The 21,472-nt window shown below is 35.7% G+C and overlaps 1 protein-coding gene across 35 annotated transcripts in view; it reads left to right on the top strand.

Annotated features, from left to right (window-relative positions):
• LOC106883309 (teneurin-m) overlaps positions 1-21,472 on the top strand; it is a 572,946-nt gene that overhangs the window by 270,924 nt on the left and 280,550 nt on the right. For all 35 annotated transcript variants that reach the window (XM_089355687.1, XM_052969800.2, XM_052969805.2 and 32 more), the window contains exons 2-3: positions 1,675-1,771; positions 15,183-15,457. In XM_089355687.1, the coding sequence (XP_089211813.1) occupies positions 15,280-15,457 (178 nt within the window). In that variant the 5' untranslated portion in view covers positions 1,675-1,771; positions 15,183-15,279. The remainder of the gene's footprint in view (positions 1-1,674; positions 1,772-15,182; positions 15,458-21,472) is intronic.

Here is a 21,472-nt window from a genome sequence, read left to right on the forward strand (position 1 = left end):
GTGAAATGGCAGACCGGGGCATTGCACCAGGCTCTAATCTGATTTAGCAAGGTTTCTACAGCTGGATGCCCTTTCCTAACACCAACCACTCCAAATGTGTAGTAGGTACTTTTTCTGTGCCACAAGCATGGGAGCCAGCCAGTCAGGCAGTATTGGCATCAGCTATGCTCAAATGGTGCATTTTATGTGCCACTGGCAACAGCCATGCTCAAATGGTGCTTTTTATATGCTAGCAACACGGGTGCCAGTCAGGTGGCATTGGCTTTGGCCATGCTAAAATGGTGATTAAAGAGAAAGATACATGCATAGGGTGGGTAGGGGAATGCTTATCTATGAGTGACAACATCTAGAGAGTAGGTTGGGATGAACCAAATTATCTACCAGCTTCTGTCCCTCCTCTTCAGTTTTCTTGTACTGGGAGTGTATTAAATTTCTTCTTTGAAACCACTTGCATTTAGATCATTGGAAGTATTGGAAGAGTAGCTTTGTGGAAGATTTCTTTGCTGGTGGAGGGGCTAGAGATCCTCCTACTTAGATTCCTCAAACAATTTCTAAAAAAAATATATGTCAGTGGCAGGAACATTTATGTAACTAGGTTTGTCATTAGTTTTCTTCTAAAGTTAATAAGTTTCATTCTGCAAGTCTAGTAACATGTCAAGGAAATTGATTTGCTTAGGTTGGTGTCTATTGTGGTCCCTCATGAGGTGGTCCTGTACTAGTGCCATCTCTATTTTAGCCAGGTTGTTTATGTTTTTTTTTATATATTTATTTGTGTATTTACTGTGGGTTTGTATGTATTTTTTTGTTTTAATTTACTCCTTTGTATTTATATCTTCATATTATTTTAGCTTATACAAAGTCTTTTTACCAAGATCTTGCAATGAAGCTTGAAAAAGTTGTTTTCCTTGAATGATCTAATGCTCAGGGTAGATTGTTTTCTGCTCACCAGCAATGTCTATATTTTCATTTTTGTAATCAATGGTGCCATGCACACTGGACTTGCACAGCTGAAGATGTGCACTGGTCATCAAATTGTTGACACAGAAGCTTAAAGTCCTGTATGTAAGTCTCCACATCTATATCAATCAATCAATCAACGTATATATATATATATGAAATTAAACAAATGCCAAAGGAACATTAAATTATGCAATGAACTTCATTTCTGAAGCTCTGAGGAAACTATAAGGTTAGCACTCAGCTTTGTGTATCCTGCATCTCACAGCAAACACAGCTGTAAACTAATGAAGTTCTTTGCATCACTTTCTGTTCCTTTGTCATTTATCTAATTTCATTTTCTGCTCTGTACTTGAAAAACGCTTTATTCTGAAGCGAATGTATATTGAGTTCTAACACTTGGTTATTAGTATCTATGCTTAAGTTACACATACACACACATTTGTACAAATATGTATTGTGTGTGTGTCTTCGAGCAAGAACAAGATGTAACATCTTAATAAGAAATTCTATGTTGTCATTTCAGAAGGGATTTGGGTTTTTGATAATTCCACAGTTGTTTTAATTGAACATGTGAGCATTTTAAAATGCCTTTCTACTTTGCTCTACATTTGTGACATTTCATCTAAAAAGAAAATGTTATGCAATATATATGAGTTGATTTCTATCACTCTAATTTACAGTGTGAGTTTCATGGTATTTTTCCTTCTATTTCAGATCTGCATTTGTGGTTATCTAGCAGATCATTTTACCAACACAAGATGAGACACTTCCAGACGACGTGAGGTCATCATAACGTATGCCCTGTGCCTAGGTAAGTATCCTGTGGAGATATTTTATATTTTCTCACAGGTGACCACATACTCACAAGATGCAATTGTTCACCATTTTTTGAGTAGGGTAATATAACTTTTTTCCCTTACATTTTGGGAGTGACAATAAAATAAAAACAAAGGGGCCTCACATTTTCAGTAAACATGAAAGAAGGATTTAAATCACAATCCTATCTCTCACTCTGCATTTGTTTGTTTGTGTGAGTGTGTAAAGGAAATTGAAAACCCTACCAATGTTACTTTGTCACACAATCTTCTGGTGGTGGCAGAGTCTAAAACAAGGACAGTCATTGCTTTTATACTCTACTTGTATATACATTGAAAATCTTTGAAAAAATATGAAAAACAATTCGAAATCATTTTTAAAGAGTTTTTGAGATAACTTAAATCCTATGTTAAGATTTGACAGGTTACTGAGTGCTGTCTTTGTTTTAAATGAAAATGTGAAATCAGGAGGTAGTGTTTAAGGGGCTGTTAAGTATATCTGCTTCATTAAAGTTTAACAGAAAATTTAATTGGAAAATGTTGTGAAAAATGGTTTAATAAATAATTTCTTGAAATAAGATTTTTTATGAGGTGCAAGGATTTCTAGGTAAAATGTAAAAGAGATCACTTGATGTTGAAAGTGTATGAGTATAATGAAAGGACAAAAAAGAGAAGAAAAGTACTTTTGAGGAAAAAATAGACAAGATGACAAAAATTAAGGCAAAAAAAGTAACTTTTCATGTATCACACAAATACTTTTCTACCAACACACACATATCTCCACTACCACACACACTTAAAACTTACACATATTCATGTTCACACATTATCCACTACCACACACACACACATTTCATGTTCACACACATATGTACACCTGTGTGTGTTTTCACATGAACACATACAAATGCTCGCAAAAGTCCCTCAGGCACACAAAACACACTTCTACTATCTGGCCTGCTTTTATACTGGGTACAAATCCTCGAGGTAAGACTATAAATACAGTAAAGGATATATGTATTTCATCATCATCATCATCATCTGCCTGCTTGCTTTCCATGCTGGCATGGGTTGGACGGTTTGATTGAAAACTGTTAAGCTAGGGAGCTGTACCAGGTTTCAATCTGATTTGGCATGGTTTCTACAGCTTGATGCCCTTCTTAATGCCAACCACTCGAAGTGTGTGCTTTTCACATGCCACCAGCACGGGTACCAGTTATGAAACAATGGCATCAGCCATGACTACGATAGCCACGAAAACAGCAGAAAGATTGGGCACTACTACCCCTACAAAGCAGGAAAAAAAAACAAAATTGCCTGCAAAAATCCATGGGACTGTTTGTTGACAACTTTTTTTTTTCCCCACGAATTAAAAATACACCACATCCTATGTCTTTCAATAAAATAGTGAATGATGTTTACATTCCTTGTTGACATTATGATGAGATTTTCTCCACTTTTGAAGGCCTGTTCAATAAAAAAAAAAAAAACACTAACTTGCAAAACATATAAGGGCTGGTACCAGGAAAAATATGCTGCTGTAAAATCCTGCCTGAAAATGTCTCCATCGAACTTATGCAAGTATGAAAACATATGAAGACATAGCATGAACTGGCAAATGAATTTCTTTCAATATGAGGCTTCATTTGTTTCACAGATCACTAATGCCCCTTTAGTACATTAAACTAGATATATTGAGGTATAAACAGTTAACACCTCTTGTGCTTTAATTTTAGCACCTTATTTGTTTCTTTTTTTTTTTTTTCTTTTTTTTTTCACTAAAAAAGCCTTTAGTCTTTTCCATTCTTTTACTTTTGCATATGTATACAAAAAACATTGATTGTTTTACTCATAAACTTTTAACATCAAATAATTTTTTTCTTCTGGAAATTCATATTTCCCTCCACAAGACAAAAAAAATTCTTTCTGGAAACTATTCATGAAACCACTTCACACACTTACTGTATTAATTTTCTGTCGAATTAATACAAAGCAGATGTAGTTTATGAACTCACAGCATTTTAAAGCCTTCCTGATACATCTCCACTAATCACACTTTGTATAAAGAAATGTTATCAATATAGTTACTCAAATAATTACTACATGCACACACATCCATAGTACATACACATGATCATCATTCAACATTCATTGTTCCATGCTTCCATGGGTCAGACAATTTGTTGAAACACATTTTCAATAGCAGGAAGCCTTACCTGTTGCTAACCCTCACCGTTTTCTAAGCAAGTTAATGTTTACCCTCTCTGTGGTACATATAGCTCCTTCCTCTTAATATTTTACAATTTGATTTGGTTGCTATTTCTAGCATGCTAAGCAACCACATAAATGCGGTTTATTTGCTTGTTTTAGTTGACCCATATGCCAGTCAAACATAGATAGGCAGCAATTCATCAAATGATCTTACTTGAGATGGACCAGTGTTGTGCCAATTTGTTCTCCTCCTCCGTTTCATAGAATGAAACCAGGAAGCAGTGACAGGAAGGACATTTATAGGTGACTAGAACAGCATGAATGTTAAAACTGAAATGGATGATGATGATGATGATGATGATGGCAGCAACAGCCATGATTATATTTAATATGTTGTTAGTTATAATCATAATAATGATGATAATGTTGATAACAATAATGGTTGCAATAATGGTATTTTAATGGCGTTGATGACGGTAGTGATAGCCATGAAGATGATGGCTTTGTATTATGGCATCATGATGAATGATGGTTAGGTTTTCAGAAAAAGCAGAAGAGAGAGAAGAAAGGCAAATGAAAAATCCTGACAGAAATTTGAAGAGGTGGATTTATATTGATAGACAGTTGCAAAGACCCAACAGGAGAGCAAGGCAGCTAGCTTTAGTTGAGATGTTTTATATGTTCATCTACATCTTGGAGCTTCTTCATGCATGTGTGTGTGTTGTGTGGTGTCGGGGCAGCTTTTGTAATGTCATCCTTTTTAGATGTTAGCTTTGCTACTCTTCATCCTTCATTGCTCTCTCCAATGTGTCAGCTGATCTGCTTGCTGTCAATGAATGTAGGCAATTTCAAAGACTTAGCAGGATAATAGTAGATGCATTTTGATCTCTTTAGAACAGGGAAGCTGTAACTGATGGTCACAGCAAGGTTTTTATACACACACACACACACACACATGCACGCACGCACTCACACTCTTTCTCTCTCTCTCTCTCTCTCTCTCTCCCCCCTCCCTTAATTATTTTATTGACAGTGACTTAGCAGTTGTTTTAATGAGTGTAAACTTTTTCAAATTCTCAGAACAAATACTAGACTTGGAGAAACTTTAAAGTCACTGTTGATAAAAATTATTAAGAACTCAGACACTTCATTTGTATTTTAGTTCTTTATTGTGCTATGTGGTATTTCAGTGCTTATAAAAACACTTTTCTTTAACTGTGTGTGTGTATGTATACTCACACACACACACACACACACACACACACACACTCATATACACACACACACACTCATATACACACACACACACCACATTCATGTTATTGGTTCACTAATCCATGCATAAATGTTTAGTTTTAACACTGCACAGGATGTAGATTCTTTTTTATTCATTTACTAGTTTCATTCATTTCTCACTCACTAAGCTGGAGGCAGAGTCATCATGCATTGCAGTTAAGCATCATTGACATCTAACACCTGATTAGTCTGCTATTTTCTCCCTCTCTCTCTCTCTTCATCAAATGACTAATTAAACATTCATTCCATGAAGGAATGCATCTCAACACATTCATTTGTGCTGCTATACTCACTCATACACGTACATGACAAGCAATGCTGGCACCTAGGTGACTACATACAACTTTACAATTTGTTAATGATAACTGCAGTCAGTAGATGTTGATTAAGCAGACAATGACAACAATTTTCAGATCACAGCTTGTAGATTTTCACTAGATAGACACCAGTGTGTACATTTCAGTGCAATAGATGACACTAAGTTAGATGTTGATAGGATGAATAAATAGAAAGGAGTTGATTTGAGAGACCTTATAGTATAACTGTCTGTTTCATGGAGCACAATTTCTAAATCTTAACATGCGAGACAAAAGTTTGTTGATAACATTGAGGTACTTGACCTGCAGAATTTCTGCCCGGTATCTCCATAGCAACTTCATGAACTTGAAAGACATATTGAATGATGTAGTTTTGAGATAATCTCTGTCAGTGAAGATGGGATGGCCATGGAGAGACTACCTTTGATCCATTGGTTCTAGTGGAACTGGGCTGGTTTTAAGAACAGCAAGAATAAATGTGGTGATGTTGACTTATCTAACCAAATTAACTTGTTGTTCATTTGATAGGCAACAATTCAACCACTCAAACGTGGGTATGATATACCTAGACTTTACCAAGGCCATTGATCATGGAATGATATGTCACAATCTACTTAACCTTGGTATTGCTGGAAAACTAAGAGAGTAGCCGCATGACTTTTTCAAAGCCAGAAAGTTGTAGCCAATGGTGCTGTCTCTGAGAAGACATCAATTTCCAGCAGAATCCCTCAGGGAACTTTACTGGGACCATTATTGTTTGTGGTGGCTCTCTCAGATATGCCTGCAGTTATATAGTCAGCACCCTCACCAACCATGCTGGTGATACAAAAGTGTCACAGGTGGTCAATTATGAGTTACAAATGTTTCTGTTCCATCTCCATTTGCAATGCCAGTTTGCATAAAAATTCTAAATAAAATTTCATGTAATACTCGTGGTTTTAGACATTGGAGAGGCACTTCATAAGACTTGCATCAAAGATGTGCTATTAGCACACCTTTGTTGCAAACAAACTGACTTAGATCTTTATTATTTTCACTGTTAAACGTGTTCATTCATTTCCTTTCAAAGTGATGTGACTTGGTGATGAGTTTTGGAAAATTTCCTGCCCAGGCTAACTAATTGCATAAGTAAAACAGAAATTAAATATTAATATGAAAGTAGATATTACATTATTTGTGGTAGACCAATATATGCCAAATAGCATCATCTGTTATTTCAGTGTGGTTTTTGTGTCTTTTCTTTCAAGTTTTTTTTAGTGTGACAATAGTCTTTTTGTTAGCATCAACTACCAATACATTTATTTATTGTTATTGAATATGATAGAGGCAATGCTTTTTGCTGTAGTATTTATAGTAACAAACAACTATTAGTTACTTGTTAATTTGCAACAGTGTAATTGGGAATCTATCAACAGGTAATTATGTAATGTATGCAATTTCCAGAATTAGCAAAACAGGTCTTGGTGGCTGCTTATATTTGGCTGTGTGCCCTTAGTGAGTCATACTTTAAGCTCATCATGTAGTATTATATATGCACACTCTTATGTACGTGAGTCAGTGTATGTGTGTGTGTATGTTTAATGTTACATAGATTTCAGAAAGGCCATTATGCTTGCTGGTCAAATATCCAATTTAGAAGTGTAATTTCATTGTCATTAAGCCAACTACGAACCATTTTTACCACTCTTGTTTCAAAGGCATTTACTTGTCTTATGTTGTTGATGCTTTAAAAGTTTCACAAGTCACATTTCCCTTTCTACTAAAATATTAAATACAAATTATTTAGATCAAGATTTATTGGGAAATATTTTTAACTCCCCATATTGTACATCATTTAGGGATTTTATTGTCTATTAAAGTAGTTCATTTAATTCTATGCATTGAATTCAACTATTTATTAGGCATAGGTGCTACATTATATAGTGATGCTTCCTGAGATGCAGTAGTATGCTAAGATTAGTTTGTTCTTTGTTTAATAATGCTTTCACACCAGCCCTGAATATTGTAGGTTTTTGAGGGGAAAGAGGCAATTACATGGAGATATCAGAATATTTTTGACTAAAATAATTTTGGAGTTATAACTGCTTGAGACGTCTTGTAGTATCACAGAAACAACAAAGTTTGGTAGGGATTTTGTAATTAGTGAATAAGGAAATTATATTAATAACATGAGTTGCTTTTTTCCTTCCCTGTTTCTCATATTTGCAAGGCTGGGAATAGTTTATTTGATGAAACAGTTCTTCTCACAGATGATTAAACATCATGATTCATCACCAGAAACCTTATTCCTACCTACCATGAACAAGGCACGTAACTCTGTTGGCTTCCATTTACCCAATAAAAATTACCTTCATTCCTATTTTATGTTCATTGGTTGGTAGTAGACACATCAACTGGTCTAATAGGCAGTTGCAGCATTAAAGCACCACCCTATGTAAACAGTCATAGAAACACACACACTCATGCATACACATATACACATACATACACACACACACACACACACACACGTGTGCGCACACACACATGCATCCACAAACATCTACACAAACACATATATGTACTTATTTACTTTTTTATCATCAATATAACTGAAGGGTTTTGGTTATTTTTCATCTTGGAATCACAGTCTGATATTGGTGGTGTTGGTAATAATGATGATAATGATGTTGCTAGTCATTATATAGGCCAGTAATGAGGGTAGACTCTAGTAACAACAATGATACTGAGGATGATGATGCTGATGATGACTATAGTGAGAATGATATTGATGAAATTAATTTTTTTAAAGTATCTGTTGATAAACTGAAATGCTTCCCCAGACACTAAAGTCCAATATTAAAAACCACAACAAACTGGAACAACAGTCAGCATTCTGCCACTCTTGCCATCCTCTTCAATACTGACAGCAACTCACAAGACAATTTAACCATCAACAAAAAAACAAAAAAACAAAAAAAAAACACAAAATGATCATTGTCGTTTTTGTAAGGAAAGAGCCTCTACTTAGTCGTTTCATCTCCTAAAAATAGCAGTCAAAATCTCCCGCAAACCACAATTTAACATGTTATATAGGAAAGGGTAAATGAGATAATGTAAACCTACTTTCTCTCGAAAGAGGTTGGCCATTGTTGGATCAGAGGTCAGCTCAACCAAATTCACCTGTTGCAAAACAACAGCATCCACATCACAATTGTTTCCATAAACCCTAACCAGCAGTCAAAATAGATGGTAACTCAAAAGCCTTCCTCTTCTCTCTAACAATCTACAATCACATTTAAGACCATCCTCAACCACAAAAGAGTTTCTGTGTGACCAGGCAACTTGCAAGAAATAGCAGCTAGGGCTTCCATATCCTGCACCTTACGAATTAAAAAAGAGGAAGGAAAGTTGAAAAATGTAGTCTAAGATACACAAAAAGACATGATGGTCATGTTTGGAATGGTTTTGTTGTTTCTGGGTCGTCTTGGGGTATGAACACCTCAATTTCTACCACCATTTCAATCATTATTTCTAATATCATAACAACTATCAATAACTGCTCTTTGAAATTACCATGACGACTACCACCACTACCACTATGAATACTATGACAACCATTGCCACCACCACCACCATCGTCATAAACACCACCACTACCACAAGTAACAACAGCAACAATACATCCACAATTGCACCTCAATTACCAAACAATAAAGCAATGATACCACCAGCAACAACCGCATCGCAAACCACCACCAGCACCACCACCACCACCAGATTCTAACAATACCCATTATCAGCATCGCTACCATTATCAGCAATCAATTCCAAACAACAACAACAGCATCATCACTACTACACTGAAACTATTGCAAACAGTAACTCCACAACCCTAACCCTGTTACTATGTATCCCATCTGACAAGATGGAGAGATAAACAGTCTTTCTCACTCCATTTATTTCTATTACCAGCTGTCAAACATGATTAAATGTGACTTTTCGCTTATCCTACAGAAAAATTCTAAAGCTGTACATAATGTGTGTATACCCATGTACAAACATACACACACTTGCACACACACACACACACACACACACACACACACACACCTATTCATTATTCAGTTTATATTCATGTGCAATTATATATTCTGCACTTAACTGCAAATTGTGCTACAGACAGTGAGCTTTGTCAAAAATTTTGTGTCAACAAATTGTTTACTAACTTTGCTATCTCAAAGAAGCTTCGTATCCAAAAAAGTCCTGTACTTGATAAAAAGGTAAGGGTTTGCAACAAGAAGGGCATCCAGCTGCAAAACAATGCATACTTGTTTAACCCATACTAGCATGGAAAAACTTATATAGAGCAGTTGCCATTCTTTCCATACCTGCCATCGCTGATAAGCACAGTTAGATAAATGTCCAGTTGTCTAATATCTGGTGCAAAACTGATTGGTAAACCTGGCTATAATGGATCTATCATACTTGATTTATATCCATCCATCCAGTTTGGCAGAAAACTGATAAGACAATACAGGTAGTCATGCATGATTTTAATCCTTTCATCAGTTGGAAATCATAACGATTTCAGTACTTGAAGCAATGGCTGTGAAGTTGGAGACCAGTTTGCATCAGCAAATAAAATGAAGAGAGCATATTCAAGGTTTAATGACTATAACCATAACAGTAATACCAGTAAGACAAGGAGTGAAAACTGGGAAGGTACAAGATAGAAAGAGTAGGGAAGATTGTGTGTGTGTGTGTGTGTATATATATATATATATATATATATATATATATATAGATAGATATATATAAGGGCATCCAGCTGTAGAAACTCTGCCAAATTTAGATTGGAGCCTGGTGTTGCCATCCGGTTTCACCAGTCCTCAGTCAAGTCGTCCAACCCATGCTAGCATGGAAAGCGGACGTTAAACGATGATGATGATGATGATATATATATATATATAAATATATAAAAACAAAAAGATAAAGAGAGCAAAGGTAAGGTTGAAGAATTTTATGGATAGAGTCTTACAGCTGTTTCTGGGAAGATCCAGTACTTCCCTTCATCGGAGACAGAAAAAATAAAGTAATCTATTATTATATCCATAGGCGCATATTTTTAGTATGAAGTGGTAAAGAGTGTAATGTACTGAAAAAAGAGAGAACAGTACTTGAAGTGTAGTTTCATTCCAGTGGTAAATATTCGTGTAGAAATTCGTGCAAAGTAATCCTTGTGTGAATAATCCAGAAATTTATGTTTGAACGAAAGTTGATATAGCATAGATAGCAGAGGTATATATATTTCATATATATTTACATATTCACACGCTAATACACGACTTATAATGCCCAATCCTGTTCATACAACGACTGGGGCAAACTAATCGGTATACAGCACTTACTCGGAATTACCTGTATCCTCCCGGGTTTGGTTAAATCCAATACCCTCCTCAACCTTATATATATATATATATATATATATATATATATATATATATATATATATATATATATATATATATATAGAGAGAGAGAGAGAGAGAGAGAGAGAGAGAGAGAGAGAGAGAGAGAGAGAGAGAGATATTTAAAGAATAAGGAGAAAATGGAGAGGTAATTAATGAAATATTATTTATGAATTATAAAATATGACAACAGTTTGCAGTCATTATCTCAACATGTATTTCTAATCGGTATATCTTTACTAACTCTGAAGACATTCATCTTACAATGATTTTAATTTTATAAATTAATTATCTAAAGATTACAGAATCGTAACAGCTGTCAGAGATGTTGTCATATTTTATAAATAATAAATAATATTTTATTAAATACCTCTCCTCTTTCTCCTTATTCTTTCAATATATAAATATATGAACCATGGTTTATATGGTTACCTTGTAGTTGAACTTTCTATGGATTGGTAACTAACCAGTATTTTCATTAGATTTTATTATCCCTTAATGTGGTTTATAACCTTTATTTGAATGTGTATGTATATATATATATATATATATATATATATATATATATATATATATATATATATTGAAAGAGAGAGAGAGAGAGGTGGTCAAACTATTTGAGGATAAGTTTTAAGATTGAAAAAATACAAAACAAAATGGAGATAAAAACAGATTTGTTTTTTGACTTAGGAAATTACGTGAGGTATACATAAAAATTAGGGGTGCTTTGAATAGCCTTAAATCACAAGAGTGACGATAGGAAGGTACATTTTACTGATGGGTGCTGGATGAAGAGAGATTTAGAATAGACAGGGAAGAATGTAGTTGGGGAGGAAAAAAGTAGAAGTAACCCTGTGGGGTGATGGTAAGAGAAGAAGATAGTAACAGAAAAGGAAGGATGGAAGATGATAATAGGAGAGAATGTGTGTGTGTGTGTGTGTGTGTGTGTGTGTGTGCGTGTGTTAGAGAGAGATAGAGAGAATACAGGGTGACTGAGTGACAGAGAATGAAGTATTGGGTAGGCAATAAGATGTAAGACAGATAGATGGACAGATAAAGAGAAGAAAGATAGAATTTGTGGTTTCAGATAAGAAAACATTAAACTTGAAAAAGATGGCCTCCTGACGACAAAGTAAACTTCATGTAATCAAGATACCCTTGGCCTGAAGAGTAGCCTGTGGTATACACCTCACTTGTCTATTTATTACTCCTGAAGTTCCACTCACTATGAAACATATGTAGCCTAGATTTTATCTACTCCATTCCTTAACTCTTGGAGATATATATAGTCAGAGACTAACGTGAACAGTCATGAATTTAAACTGGTGGTCCACACTGACGAAGCTCAAGGTTGAATAACCAAAAGCAGAAACCTGGTTTGTGGATATCCGTAATTGCATAATATTTTTATTTGTGTTGTTAAATGTTTTAATTCGGTCTGTTTTCCTCGCATACTGTTTTTCTCTGTTATATTGGTGCGCTACGGTGGATTATTTAAGATTTGGCTCTTATTTCTAGCAGGTAGATGCTCATTAAGCATCATTACGATATTTCATAGCTCCTTAAAGCTATCATAACTGTGTTCCACCAATGCTACTACTGGTGATATCATCAAATTTTGAATTTATCTACAGATGATATGAACAGTAGTGACATCTAACTTCAAATCTCAGTGTTTGAATATTTCATTTATATATATATATATATATATATATATAAGGTGTAGGTACAGGAGGTGGTCTTACTCTGCATAAGGAATCTACTCCTTATGCAGAGCTTGACCACCTCCTGTAGCCAGTAGCAGTAGAAGCTCCCTCAGCTTTTCCAAACCTATTCTTTATCCTGGCTATTATATCATGGAGTATCACCTCTCCTGCTAATTACATTTATACAAAATATGGAGTTGAAACCTATTCCCTTTCTGCATTTTGAACAAGGCTATTTTCCTGCTCATACGAGGGTCCTGACTCCTTTCCTGTTTGCTAAAAACCTATATCTTTGTTAAGCTTACATTGAGGGTTTTGATCCTAAGTTTAGTTTCCATGCCTTTCTGATTCAGCTTTGAGAAGGAGATTTCCAGAAATTTTGTTGATCATACATTTAAGTTTTTTTCTTGTGCAAAAGAAGTAGTGAAAAGAACAGCATGAGCCGTGAGCTTGTCTTTTAGCTGTGTTGAAGTTTTCTCAATTTTCTCAATGTTATAACTGTTATTATTAATATTTCAAGATTACTCTGGTCATTATTGTCCTATTCGCAACTACCATCATCATCATTTTCATAAATATTGTCATCATATTCATAATGATTACCATCGTTGTTATTGTCAGTCTCATCATCCCCATCATCTTCCTCTTTCTTATCCTTTTCATCAGTGTCCTAATTGTAATTATTTGATGATGCTCTTATCACTAGAATTGGTTTCACATGTTTCTTGGTAATCACTTCTGCTTGATGTGGTGTAAATGTCGAGAAATGTACTTTCTCTATATTCAGCTGTTCTCTTATTCTTTCCAGAAGTACCAGACGATGATGGTAATCATTATATACTCTTTACTCTTTACTCTTTTACTTGTTTCAGTCATTTGACTACAGCCATGCTGGAGCACCGCCTTTAGTCGAGCAAATCGACCCCAGGACTTATTCTTTGAAAGCCTAGTACTTATTCTATCGGTTTCTTTTGCCGAACCGCTAAGTTACGGGGACATAAACACACCACCATCGATTGTCAAGCAATGTTGGGGGGACAAACACAGACACACAAACACATACACATACATATATATATATATATATATACGACAGGCTTCTTTCAGTCTCCGTCGACCAAATCCACTCACAAGACATTGGTCGGCCCGAGGCTATAGTAGAAGACACTTGCCCAAGGTGCCACGCAGTGGGAGTGAACCCGGAACCATGTGGTTGGTAAGCAAGCTACTTACCACACAGCCACTCCTGCGCCAAACTGTAATTATCACTACCATCGTCATGATACTCTTGGCCTGATACCCTTAGTGTAATTATCTCTACCATCGTCATAGTTGTCATCATCATTATTTACTTCCTGTCTGCTTTTTACATTACATGTAGCTTAGGTTAGACTCTACAATCAATAGTTCTTCTCCTTTTCTTCCTTCCCGGCTGTGAATACCCCAGGACATGTATGTAAAACATGTTAAATATATCAAAGTCATTATCGTTTTCATCCTGATTAACATCATCATCCGGTCTGTTTCTTCTTTATGTAAAATCCAAGAAAGTGATGATGTTCTTTGCATAGAGCCTTATTAGTCAACTGCAGCCTGAGAAGTGGTAGACTGAGTAATTTTAGCATTATTTGTGATTCTGGGTATCAGCTCTAATTGAAGCAAAAAGCGAACATTTTAATCATTGTTTTCTTATGAAACTTCAAATTTTGTGAAGTAAACTTCTCTCTCTCTCTCTTTCTATCTCTCTCTCTACATTTATGTATATATATATATATATATATATATATGCATGTGATATGTAAGTATGAGTTCAGTGGCAGTGACTCCTCTCTCCCTTCTATAACTGTGGCCTTTGTTCCAAATTAGGTGCCATCATTATCATCATTGCTACAGAAGTGAGCTAGCACTATCATTACAGGCTTGGGGAAAATGGCTTGCAGGTTTTCTTTTGGTTCTTTTTCTTCTGCTCAGTTGCATTTTGTCTCTCTTTATGTTCTGAGTTCAAATTCCACCAAGATTGACTCAAACTTTCATCCTTTTGAGGGTTAATGAAATAAGTACCAATCAATATAATAAAACTTTTCCCTACCCTTAAAAAACTGTTGGCCTTGCACCCAAAATTTGAAACTATTATTATTATTATTATTATTATTATTATTATTATTATTATTATTATTATGATCATCATCATCTTTCATCCATAACCACTTACGCCACTCATGGCTATGAGTCCTGGGTTTGTTCTATGACTCTCAGACTTTTGTGATTCCGAAAAAAAGATTAGAAAATTTTATGGTGAGTGTCTAAAGTATGTTACACTGAATTCTTTGGAATTGATACCTCCTTACTATTTTGTATTGTTCCCATCTCTCTCCAGCATTATGCAAATGTATGCTTATTTATCAACATTCTCCCTTCTTTCCACAGAGCTGTGATTTGCAACCGACAATTAATTACCAAGTCGGATATGAATTAAAAAAATCTACAAATGAAACCAACCAAGAGATAATATTACTATTTCATAATGGATGGCAATTCTAAGAGTAAAAATAGGGAGTCTCGAACTCACAGGGCACGCCGAGCCAAAAATTCGGGAAGCAGAACTTACAGCTCTTCAGATGAAGATTTTCACTCGGATGATAACCTTCGTCCCTATGAGGAAGTTAAAATCGCACACCATGACAAAAAATTGTCTGGCTTAGGTAAGTAGGAAAAAAAAGAAAAAATTTATGCGTACAATTTTTATTTTTCTATCTGAAAAAAATTATTTTACATATTGCAAATACGAAATTGCTTGCATGTGCACACACAAATACATATGCACTGGACACACATACACACACACACACACACATGCGTGTGTGCATCATCTGTTTAACATTGGTTTTCTGTACCAGCATAGCTTGAATGGGAATTGATTTGAGGTAGGATTCATGCAGATGCTCTTCCTGTCACCAACCCATATCAGTTTTTCAAGGAAGGGATTTTTTTCTATTCCACAGGTCTTGAAAAGCACAAAGTGACTGGTTGCAATTTTTTACAAAGAATGTGACCACCACCATTGTTTCACCTAAACAGTGACAAGTGAAATAATGTTCATACAAATTTACACACACACATACACATTGGCACAAACATGCACATATATGTAAGTGCAGGTATGGTGGTGCGGTTAAAAGGTTTTAATTTCCAACCACATGGTTTCAAGTTCAGTTACACTGCTTGTCACCTTGCACAAGTGTCTTCTTTTATTGCTCTGAGCTGAACAAAGCCTTATGACTACATTTGGTGGATAGAATCTGAAAGAACCCTGTCTATATATGTGTATATATGTATATGCGCTTGTGTGTGTGTGTGCATGTATGTATGTTTGTATCATCTTGTTTTGAGATTACCTGATAATTGTATATAAGTGTCACTGCCATACATAAAGTATAGTTTGTTTCCAATCTTTCATGAAAATTTGTCTGACCCATGGTCACTTGGAAGCAGGTGGGAGCTGTTTACAAAGAGGGCATCTGAACATAGAAAATCTGCCCCACCAAATGTCATTTTTCTTACATGTAAACATGTTAGAAAAATGAATGCTAGAATGAGGATAACCATTATAAGACATATGATGGTCGTCATGTTGTTTCCATATAGCAAAGTCACTCAGAAGGTATTAGTCACCCTCAGGCTATTGACCCAAACACACTGACCCAAAGTGCCACACAATGATACTGATCCTGAAATTACATGAATCTGGCATTGGTCTTCTAAATCATAAATTCATGCCTCTACCGCTTCCTGTATGTGTGTGTGTATGTATATCTGTACGAGAGTGGAGGCGCAATGGCCCAGTAGTTAGGGCAGTGGACTCGTGGTTGTGGGATCATGGTTTCCATTCCCAGATCAGGCGTTGTGAGTGTTTATTGCGCAAAAACACCTAAAGCTCTATGAGGTTCCAGCAGGGGATGGTGGCAAACCCTGCTGTACTCATTCACCACAACTGGAACCCTTGTCATCGTAACCGACAGAGTGCCACGATCTGTACAGGAATGTACACATGTCTACATATGTATATGGATGTTACATGTGCATATATGTATATGGTATATATACATGCATGTATATATATATATATATATATATATATATATATATATATATATATATATATATATATATATATATATGCATTAATCTTAGCTGTATATACATGTATACATAGAAGTGTTTCTTGTCTTCATTTGCTGATTATTTCATCTTGGTTTCTGAGAAGATGATGGTATTGCATAGTTATTTCTTGCTTGGAGTTATTTTGCATAATTCATTATATTATAAATATCTTTCTCCATTATTCCAGCATTATGTGAAAATATATGGCAATATTAAAATAATATTTTGTAGGGAATATCTTCTTCACTATTTACTCGTTTGTCATAATAATTGCTTTAGGAGTCACTTCTCTTTCATTTCATAGTACTTTTTTTGTACTGTCTCATCTTTTATCTCGATTTTTTCTTAATTTTTTATATATATTGTCTATTGAACATGTCATTTTAAGGATACACTCTTGGGGTGGATAAGCAATATGATGTATAATACAGGCTTGTTTTGTATATAAATATATCTATGTAGCTGCTTTTTTGAATACAACTGCTATTGCTTTTTCATTACTCCATTTTCTTATTTGTGTGTGTGTGTGCACGTGTGTGTGTGTGTGTGTGTGTGCATGCATGTGTATACTTTAATTTGAAAGCTCACTTCTCCACGTTAGTAGTGGCAGCTGAATAAGTTTTGAGCAAAGAATCAATCTTGTCATTCTTGTGTCATTTCTTTTATGAGGGTCCAATTTTATGAAATTTCACTTGTGTTCGCTTCTCTTGCCTTTAGTATTTTCAGCTCTCAACCAATTTAGACGGAGACATAAGACCATTCCTATTATATGTCTATATCAGCTTATTTACCATCTGTAAGTCTATAGATACTTAGCTCTCTTTTTTTCATTTTTTATAGAATTATATTCTTACATAGCCAAGGAATCATATCTTACTCTCTCCTCTCTCCTCATTTTGTATTCAAACCCCATTTTTCATATGTCATACACTTGGACTTAGCAGATTCTTTTCAGTGACCAATCTAAGATTAAGCAATGGGGAAACGGATGGCTTATTACATTTTAATGCCTCCAAGAAGCTCCTAGTATCTCCCCACACTCGTCATAAAGTGTTTGTTCTTGTCGTTGTTACAATCAAGAGAAAAGGCTTGAAGGTGTTTCTTAAGTGAGATGGACTCTTAGGACTAAATTGACAGGTGACTTAACATGACTCTCCTACATCTTTTGCTATGGTTGTAATTATGAATGGCGGGCTTGATCCACCACTCAAAAATGTTCCTGAAACCTCAAGTTATCTCATATCTCTACAAGATCTACTAACAACTCTTGAGAGAGTACAGAACTGAATGTATAGCCAAAATGGTGATGGTTCTCTTTCTCTCACTCCAGCCTCTCTATCTTGACAGAAGGTTGTGATCATTGCTTCAATGGAAGAAATTCAGATGATCTTTATTCTCAGGTCCCATCGGTTCAGTAATCTTTCCTGTTTCAGGTCTTCTTGAGTACAGCAAGGTGCCAGGCATCTTGGTCCTTTGTCATCTCACCGGAAAGGTTCAGCGTCCTAAGATCATTCTTCAGCACTTCGTCCCATGTCTTCCTACATCTCCCACTTCCATGTGTTCCATCTACTTTGAGAAACCAGCACTTATGGAGCTGTCATCAGCATCCATCCGCATCACATAATCAAACAAGTGCAGTCTTCTCTCTTGCACACAACAACGAATTCCACTTATGCTTAACTTCTCTCTCAAAGCACTCATTTCTTTGTAACATGTTCTCTGCATTCAGGGCCTATCTTTCACTACCATATAAAACCGAGGTTTGAATGCATGCATCAAATAATTTTCCTTTCACTCAGAGAGAGAAACTTATCATAGCCAACAAATGCTAATAACTCACTATATTTCCTCCATCTTATTCTTATTCTAGCTATCACACTGTCTCTGCATCCTCATCCTCTACTAATTTGGTCCCCTAGATAGCAGAAATTGTCTCCTACCTCTAATGAGCTACCAGGGCTTCCTTAGTCTCTATAGTTTTTATAGATCCTGTGCATGTTTTGTATATGAACGCTACCTTCTCTGATAATCTTCCTGTTCATCCATTGCACCTCTTGTGTGTCCATAGCTTACACTCGGTACAATGTATGGAGTTGCTGCCTACACTTTTCTTACAAATCGAACAGGGCCATCTACCTGAAGTAGGTGGAATACGGTCAGTTTTTTTTGCTTACTAGGACTTTAATCTGTGCTAAGTTAACCTTAAGGCTTTTAGATTCCAGGTTTTGCCTCCACAACTGGAATTTTTCTTTAACTCCGATATGGAATCTGCTATGAGGGCAAGATTAGCAGCATATAATAGTCCCCAAGGGCTTCTGGTCTTGAATTCCTCTGTTATGGCCTGAAGAACAATGATGAATAGGAGGGGACTAAGGACTGAGCTTTTGATGAACCCCTATCTTTACACCAAATTCTTTGCTGTACTCATGGTTAACTTTCTCTAGATAAATGAATGCCAAGTATAGTGGTTTACTCTTAGTTAAGTTGCAGTTGATTGAATATAAAAAATAACATTGTTATTTTCCCTCCCTGGACGAAGTCAAACTGCATTTCATCTAGTCTAGCCTAATTCAGCTTCTAATTAATTGGGTTATAATTCTTTCCATAATTTTCATCACCTGGTCCACAAGTTTGATACCTCTATAATTGCTTCTATTTAAAACATCACCCTTGCTCTTATAGCAGCTAACAATTATGCTGCTACACCAGTCCTTGGGTATTACACCTTCCTGAATGACCTGATTGATTATGCAGGTAACTAACCCATACCCTACATTACCAGATGGACCAAGGGCTTTCCAAGTTTTCATGTATTTAATTGCCTTATCTACCATACTGCTGCCCACTAGGATAGCTTGTCCCTCTGTTTGGGTTCACATGAGGGAGACTTTCTTCGTCCCATTCATTCTCTATATTCAACAGTCTCGCATAGCAACTTTCCCATGCTGCTTTCTTGTCCACATCATTGAGTGCAAGCATACCGTTATCCATCTACACACGCTTCTCTCCTACAATATCTTGATTCTCACTGACACACTGTCTAGCAATCCAGAACACATGAAGTCTCTGATCTTCATACTGTCAGACTTTGGCAAATCTCTTCATTTCTACTTCTAGATAAACCTGATGTCTAGCCTCCCTTTTAGCCTGCCAATATGATCCTTTGCTAGGCCTTCCTTTCCACTCTTTCCAGGCGTGTCTCTTCTCTTTTATGACCCTGTCAACGTTACTGTTCCACCACCATGTCACCCTTGGTCTGGCAGAGGCTTTGGTCTAACAAATTTGATCTGTTACCCTTAGTAGGAACTTTCAGTTGTCCTCTACTTCATATGTCTCTTTCTCTCTCTCTCTGCCACTCCCTCTCTTTATACACACACACACTGAAAGCCTTAAGGTCTGAAATTACTGTTGGGGTGTTATTGCGTTTCTGGGTGGCATACTTTATTTTTATATTGTGCTTTTGGACATAACACTTTATTCTGATTTACTGTGTTTCATGTTAACTGCTGAGAATAGGTATCATATCATTGTTAACTGTAACAGATTGTTATCAAATTCAAGACAGATTTATCTCTCATCTACTTCTCACCATGAAACCAAAGTTAAAAACACTTGGTCTTGAAATTCTATTTCAGTCTAGAAATCTTTTATATATTTTTTTTTTCCTGTTACAAGCCAAAACGAAATCAAAATGCTAAAGAAACTAACCAATGACATTTGTGAAAACTTTCCACTTATTTCGTCTTGTGTGGTGTAAGAAAGCAAATGAATAAAGGAAAAGAAACATCTAAATAAATACAAGAAATGGTTTTTGACTGTATCTCTCTTTAGTATTAGCAATTGTTTTTACTGCAAGTGTTCTGATTATAATACTTCAGCCACTTGAGTGTGTGTCTGTGCGTGTGTGTGTGTGTGTGTGTGTGTGTGTGTGTGTGTGTGTGTGTGTGTGTGTACACATTTGCTACTTGTTACAAGACCATTACTGTTATTGTTGACTTTCTGCTGCTATCATTATTGATAATCTATTTTTTGGGGTTTATTTCAAATTTTGCTCTGTGGTAGAGTTATTGCATGATATCTATTTGCATTGGCACCATTATTGCTGTGGCTCTCAACCACTATTTTTGTGGCTGAGGAAATTCAGGTAGTTTTACTACTATCATTTTTGTTTCATGATATTGGAATCTCCTTAATAAAGTACCCTGAAAAAATGTCCCCTTAATGTGGAAATTTACATCTTTCAAAATGTATAATTAGATGCTTATATGCCTGTAAGTGTCTCATTGTCCAGCACTAGAAACCCATGCCAAATTAGACTGGAACCCTGGCACAGCTTTCCAGTATGCCAGCCCAGTCAAACCATCCAACACATGCCTGCATGGACAACAGACATTAAATGATGATGATGATGATGATGTATATACAAGAGTACACACAAAGATGGAAACTGTTGCTGAGGAGGTCACAAATGTGTGACCAAAAACAGTAATAAACAAGTGAAGAATGAATATATAGTGCGTGTGTTTATTTGGCAAAAAAAGAATAACTTTGTAAGA

The sequence above is a fragment of the Octopus bimaculoides genome, chromosome 7 (assembly GCF_046866305.1).
Source record: "Octopus bimaculoides isolate indiv1 chromosome 7, ASM4686630v1, whole genome shotgun sequence".
Taxonomy (NCBI): domain Eukaryota; kingdom Metazoa; phylum Mollusca; class Cephalopoda; order Octopoda; family Octopodidae; genus Octopus; species Octopus bimaculoides.